The sequence below is a fragment of the Lacerta agilis genome, chromosome 3 (genome assembly GCF_009819535.1).
Source record: "Lacerta agilis isolate rLacAgi1 chromosome 3, rLacAgi1.pri, whole genome shotgun sequence".
In the NCBI taxonomy this organism is placed as follows: domain Eukaryota; kingdom Metazoa; phylum Chordata; class Lepidosauria; order Squamata; family Lacertidae; genus Lacerta; species Lacerta agilis.
Genome location: NC_046314.1, coordinates 51,327,779 through 51,334,360, shown reverse-complemented (window position 1 = coordinate 51,334,360; position 6,582 = coordinate 51,327,779). Strand labels below are relative to the sequence as shown.

The 6,582-nt window shown below is 44.5% G+C and overlaps 1 protein-coding gene across 1 annotated transcript in view; it reads right to left on the bottom strand.

Annotated features, from left to right (window-relative positions):
• Positions 1-449: 449 nt before the first annotated feature.
• Positions 450-6,582, bottom strand: part of LOC117044571 (DNA-binding protein RFX6-like) — a 6,329-nt gene continuing 196 nt past the window's right edge. The window contains exons 2-6 of the mRNA XM_033145388.1: positions 6,134-6,301; positions 4,793-5,020; positions 4,125-4,619; positions 2,131-2,343; positions 450-777 (exon numbers count right to left, since the gene is read on the bottom strand). Of these exons, the coding sequence (XP_033001279.1) occupies positions 602-777; positions 2,131-2,343; positions 4,125-4,619; positions 4,793-5,020; positions 6,134-6,301 (1,280 nt within the window). The 3' untranslated portion in view covers positions 450-601. The remainder of the gene's footprint in view (positions 778-2,130; positions 2,344-4,124; positions 4,620-4,792; positions 5,021-6,133; positions 6,302-6,582) is intronic.

Below are 6,582 nucleotides of genomic sequence, written 5' to 3'. Positions count from 1 at the left end.
AGTTCACTCTGATTATGCCTTCTTTATAGGTTCGAGAGCAGCAACTGCTGCCTCATAGCAAAACCAGAACTCTTTGATATAGGGGTGTTCTTGTGAGATGATTTAGAACATCATAATGGTGCAGCAAAGCTGTTAAATCCAGAATAGCCAACCCATTGTCAGGTGTGAACCTGCACACTGTTGTAACCACGAGGTGGTGCATATGGTACGCCATGCATCAAGGGGCAGCAAAGTGATCACCAAGAAAGAACAGCATCCTGATAACACGGAAAAAAGCAAGAATATTGGTTATAATTGTGACAAGGAGAGAAAATGCAATGGACGATCTCTTTTCCTGTGTTTAAGACCAGAGACACTTGAGCATAGCTGTCAACCTTTACCTTTTTTGTGGGAAATTCCCTTATTATAGCAGTGGGAAACAGCAGGGAGGGTTGACAGCTATGCACTTGAGACAGGATGGACTCTGCAACCAGCTGTAGTTGCTTTTTCAGTGCATCGTAAAATCTTCTTGGTAGTCTTAAAAAATGATGTGTAATACTTTTTCATTCCTGTTCGCCATCAAGTCCTGGGACTGAAGATGGGGTGCAGCCACTTCTGGAAGTCAGGTGCCTCCAGCAGCAGTTCCCATGAAAACAGTATTGATTGGTGGCAAGGTGGAGACCATCTCACTATTACCTTGCCCAGAAGAGTCCATTGCTTCCTGCGAAGGGCATTGTCTAGAATGTCCATACATACATTGGGAGGAGGATGCAGATATAGCAGGCTGCAGATCTGAAGCTACAAAGAAAATGGCAACAGTTACTACTTCCAGTGCTTAATTTCTAGGGGAAAATGGAGATGTAGGCCATGGCTTTAGTTTGCTTGTAAATAGCACCCTCTGATCTGCAAGTTCCACCCTGCTATGGGAGGACTTGCTCTACTCAGTAGAACAAGAAATACAATGTCTGTAAGTTTGGGAGCACTTTCATCTATTACTTTCAAGGTGCAGTCCTGGCACTACAAACAATTCTGGCATAAATTAAGCCTTCTTCATTCTTCCTGCCTGCAAACATAGATTAAGTAGCTACGGTATGTAAGGAACAGGGAGTTAACACTCTTGGGTGTGTGTGATGATCATGAGGCCCTGTTGGGTTCCTCTGAACCCCAGCTTTTATTAAAAAGACATTTCCAACCAAAACAAACATTTCTGAAGAATGTTCGTGAGAAAATGCCCAGCATTTCGAAAGGGGAGCCCCAGAGGACGCCTTTGAACAGAAAAGTGGGAGTGGGTGTGATGCAGAGGAACCGCCCTCCCACCATAGCTTTCCAAATCACATATGTAATGGGCCCTACTTAAAGCTTGGGGGGGGAAATCAACCATTCATTAGTTGTGATTAATTTCTAAAGAGACGAATGGCAGCATTTCAGCCTTCCTAGACCTTACGCGCCTTCTGCGCTGAAAGTCTTACGTCTGAGATACATGGGGATGGTGGAGGAAATGTACAATGCCTCCATTCTAAAGCTGGGGTCTGGCACTGGCTGCGGGTTTTGCAGCTGAGATTCCCATGTAAGTTAGAACGTAAACCCATTTTTCATGCTTGGATCTAAGGCTTGTATCCAATGGGGCACTAAGAAGGCATCCAGTCAGTGTATAGGTTCTTCTACAATGGGACTCTCCCCAATTGCTTCTGGAGTTTTGGAGTCCCCCCCTCATTTAGGTGCAGATTTGGGGAGGGAGTGTATGTGGGGGAGATGGGAAGTCCCATTGCCCAAGTGAGAACCCTTGCACTGATGATATGCTTACTTAGAGCTGCACTGGATACAAGCCCACGTGTGGAGCAAATGCATGGAGACAAAGCACTTGTCTGCTGGAATTACACCTCAACTTTGGCATTTGGCCCAAAGTGAGAACAGATCCAACTCATATACAGTTGTGTGTGCGCAGGCTTTGCATGCACCTGTGCAAGTGGGCTCCACCATTCCAAGTACTACAAGTCCTATGCGCATACAGCTGTGCATGCACAGGACCTGTTCTCACTTTTGGCCAATGTGCATGACCAGTCAGCACTATTCTTCTCCCCGTCCAGGTGTTGGCCCGGTCCAAAACATGAGAGGATTTAGAGTTCTTGTTCTGCCATCAGACCTACTTACTTAGCGGGTTCTGACAGGCTATTGAGGCATCTCCATAATATGATGCTCCCTGTTTCCTTCCAGCATCCTCTAAGATGCTAAGTGGATCATGAATGTCATTGTATGGAGGCAGTGGTCTAATGCTGCTGATGCTGCTGATGACCGAAACATGCTGATCCACCATTGACCCGAGTCGATGGGATTCTGGGTAATTTATATTATTCCCATAGAACCCTGTTGACAGACAATAAGTGTATATTAGTTATAACAGACAACTGTTATATGAGCATTAGATCATCTAGAATGTGATCATAGATCATCTAGAATTCTGCCTTACAGCACCCAAATAAAATTAAAGTTCCATGTCTACAGTGAATGTGCACAGATATGGATATGGAGATATAGTTATGGATACAAGAAAGACAAAAAGATGGACACGCTGCAGAAGCCAAACAGCATCACCCTTCCATCTGGTAGCTGCTTATGTGAAGTAGCATCCCTGTGATTTGCAGCAGTTTTAACTAGGGAAACTTGTGTGGCAGTAACTTCTAAATACTGGTTACAGGTGGGTAGCCGTGCTGGTCTGCCATAGTCGAAACAAAATAGAAAATTCTTTCCAGTAGCACCTCAGCTGATCACCCATTCCCACCACCCTCTGAGTAATACCCCTCCCCACTCCCTCACTATATTTAAGGATCTGGTGACTTCTGTTTCAGTGTATCTGAAGAAGTGTGCATGCACACGAAAGCTCATACCAAGAACAAACTCAGTTGGTCTCTAAGGTGCTACTGGAAAGAATTTTCTATTTTGTTTCTAAATACTGGAGCAGCAATGGCTAGTGAGATGATTTGCTGGAGGATACCAGTGTCTGAATGGGGGGGGGAGACATGCTACCTTTACCAGAGGGTGACCAATGGTGGCAGAGAAGAAATTGGGCATAGGAGGCTAAATTAACATCGTGTAGGTGTGTGGCTGTTGAGAAGCTACCATAAGATCACAATTGGGCATAAGATCAGAGAGCTGTACTCAATTATGCTAGCCTCCAAGCAGCTGAATGCTTACTTTCTCCATCATCTCATGATGCTATCCAGTATTACCACCTGGTCCCCCTACACCATGCTGGGGACTCAAAGGCAGAGGCAGCATGCCTCACAGTCCCAATTGCTTGGGAGCGACAATAGAAGAAGGTGATTGATTTTATGTCCTGCATGTTGGCTTCCTGGAGGAGGCTTTTGGTTGGCTGCTTTGAGAAACAGGATGTTTGACTATATATGGACTTTTGCTCTGATCCTGTTGGGGTCTTCTTAAGTTCTTACTCAACAGCAGACAGTGGTATTATCTAGAAAACTATCCTATGAGCTCCTGCTGCATAGAAATCAGGGACCTTTTATTCATTTCATTTCTGTTTTGTTTTGAGCAGAGTACCATGAAAGAGAATTCTTGTCCTCAAAAACTTACATTACAATACAAGCCTGGAAGATGCCACAAGACTCACTGCTGTTTATGCTGCAAGAGAGTAACAAAGCAATCCAAACCACCCTTTATGCCAAGCTGGCTTTGACTGAGCAGAGGTTTCCCTTCACTGAACTCTGTGAGCTAAGATGGCCTCCTGTCAGCACTGCTCTCCCTCTTCCACCCAGCAAATGGGCATGTGGAGGGTCTACTGAAAGACTCATTGCCACCAAGACCCAGAGGACAACCCAAAAATGGGTTCTAGGGGTAGGGAGAAGATGGGGCTCTGCTGGCCCAGGATCCACTGGACCCTGAGCTCACTGCCGATGCACAATGGTGTTAGGCCCAATCGTCTTGCCTCCATGAGCAACAGGACTACAGATGCTGTGGTGGCCCCACCACTCCACAAAGCATCACCAGCAGGGAGGGCAGGTTAAGAACATGTCTCAGCACACCTACCCCTTCCATAAGTTGTATTAGAGAGAATATAAACTCTGGAGCACTAGAGAAGAAATACAGATCAATGGAAATCAATAATTTAAAAAATCTGAACGTTTTAGTACCATTGGAAGCATTTGAGGAATATGACGATCCTTGACCAGAGCTAGCTGCTGGACTGCTCATAAAGTTGTAGCTCCCACTGTTCAGAAATTGCATGCCATGTGCCTCCTGTACTGTTGAAGAGGACCCATAGTTAGGGGGTGACCTTGTGCTGTATGGAGATACAGCACAGCTGCTGCTGAAGTAGTCTCTGGAGAAGCGCTGCTGCTCATTGCTGGCTGCAAAATGGCTGGCCTCTGCCCTGTGCTGATAGGGTGCAGAAGATGAGTGAGTCTGGGTCCTGAACATGACCGGGTAACCAGCACTGACTCCATAAAAGTTTTGGTTGGTTTGTGGCACAGTCTGGTACAGGGGCTCCGGATAAGAAGCACAGTGGGAATGAGATGACAGCGGTGGACCTACACTTGGAGGCCTGCCTGCCATCGGTCCCTGGTTGATGACGCTTCCTCGCCAACCGGCTGGAGATATGGGCGGAGTCATGAGATGACCCGTGCTTTAGAGAGCTCTGTTTGACCTGGGAAAACAAATAGTAGAGTAGAGGGATGGTTTGCATGGTATACAGATTATTTCAAAACCTAAATAGCAGTAAAAAGCCTTCTCCCATGCTCCTTTCCATAGCACTGCCCACTACTACACAGGGAAAATACGAGAAAAGGATAAAGGGTGGGTGGTGGGATTTGCTTCCTACCTGTTAGCTGCACATTTTCAGGGTTCCCCATGGAGAAAGGATTCAGACCAGAGGACATGCCACTGTGCTGATTGGTTGGCAGAGAGAAATAGGCTTGCTCCACTAGGCATTCATTTTTCACAGAAGCATCACTGGAAAGTGTACCAGCCTTGTTGCGGTTTGCTAGGAAGCAAGAGCTCGGGGATGCAGTAAAAGTAGCTTTACTGGCATCTGGAAAAATAAGATGGGATTCACAATGTTTGAAATAAGAGTATGCACTGTTGTGTGCGTATACTGCTATATATTTATATGAATTGTGAACATGTAAGAATGGGTTGATCATTCAGGGACGCTTCTTAAATGTGTACTGTGAAAGAGCACACACTTGAAGTGCACGGTGGGAAGTGTTAAGCGAGATTTTCCCTTGAAGGGAGATGAATGAGTAACCATGTGTCTTTGGGACTCAGGCATATCACCATAGAATCATAGAATTGTAGAGCTCGAAGGGATCACTAGGATCATCTAGCCCAATCCCCTGCAATGCAGGAATCTTTTGTCCAATGTGGGACTTGAACTCACAACCCTGAGATTATGAGTCACATGCTCTACCGACTGAGCTATTGACTGAGCTATTGTCCAGAGTGTTTGGACAATATAAACCCGTTAGGTATGTTTAAAAAGAACCATATCACTTGATACCTGAATATTTTTTAAAGTACTCTTTTACATATCATACAGTACTTTTTCAGGGTTTACAGTGGGTACCTATTCTCCTCAGGGTATTATTTAAAGGCTCAATATATCCAAGAGATAGCCTTCTTCTCTATGACCAGCTAGTGTTTTCTCGAAGGTTACCTTTCTTGATTCATAATCCCTCTGCCATTTCCAAAAGTTGTTTTCAGAATCAACCTCTGCAATTTGGAACTCCTCCCACCCCCAGGGGCTCACCAAAGCCTTAGCTCAAGCACCAACCTTTTTAGGGTTGGCATTTTGTGACTCAAGGTGAATTAATAGGAACAAGTGGGGAGCAATCTGTTTTAATTTTAGTTTAGCTTTATAACAGCACATTTCTATGCATTCCTGCTCAGAAATGTGTGTGGACACTGAGTTCAGTGAGACTTATGTCCCAATAAGTGTTTTTAAGACTGCAGCCTTAATCTATCATCCATCCCAAGAGAAATTTAAATAAACAAATCACCCTGCCAATATTAGGTATGGAAGAATAATTATTTAAAAATGTCAAAACAACCAATCAGCTTGGCTACCATTGCCTAACCACAAACAAGTGTGAACATCATCAAAGCTTCAGAACTCCCAGGGTTATAAACTACCAATCCTAGTTACCCAGATTCTTCATATACTTGTCCAACAGATTCTGGAGTTCTTGTTCTTTGTCGTTGTTAAACTGGGTCTCCATAGCAAGCAAGATGTATTCGTCTAAAAGCATGCGGACCAGATGAAATGAACCTTTGCAGGGGGAGAAAAGAGGAGAGAGAGTGTGTATGTCATAAAGTTATCTTGGTGACCATCTCTCAACACTCTACAAGAAGCAAATGAAACAAACAAATTTGTTGGACTTTCAATGACCTGCTAAGACCAACAAGAAGCAGTGCTTAACTTCTCACTCTAATCTTGCTCTGCACTGGCCCCCCTAGCTCAATATGTTGACTGTCCTGTAGGTTATTTGGCCACTAATGACATCAAAGTACAACACTGATGAAAGTGAGATATGCTTTATATTTGAAGAGGGCATACATCAGAGTAAGATAAAGCTGAACTCTGTAGACAGAGTC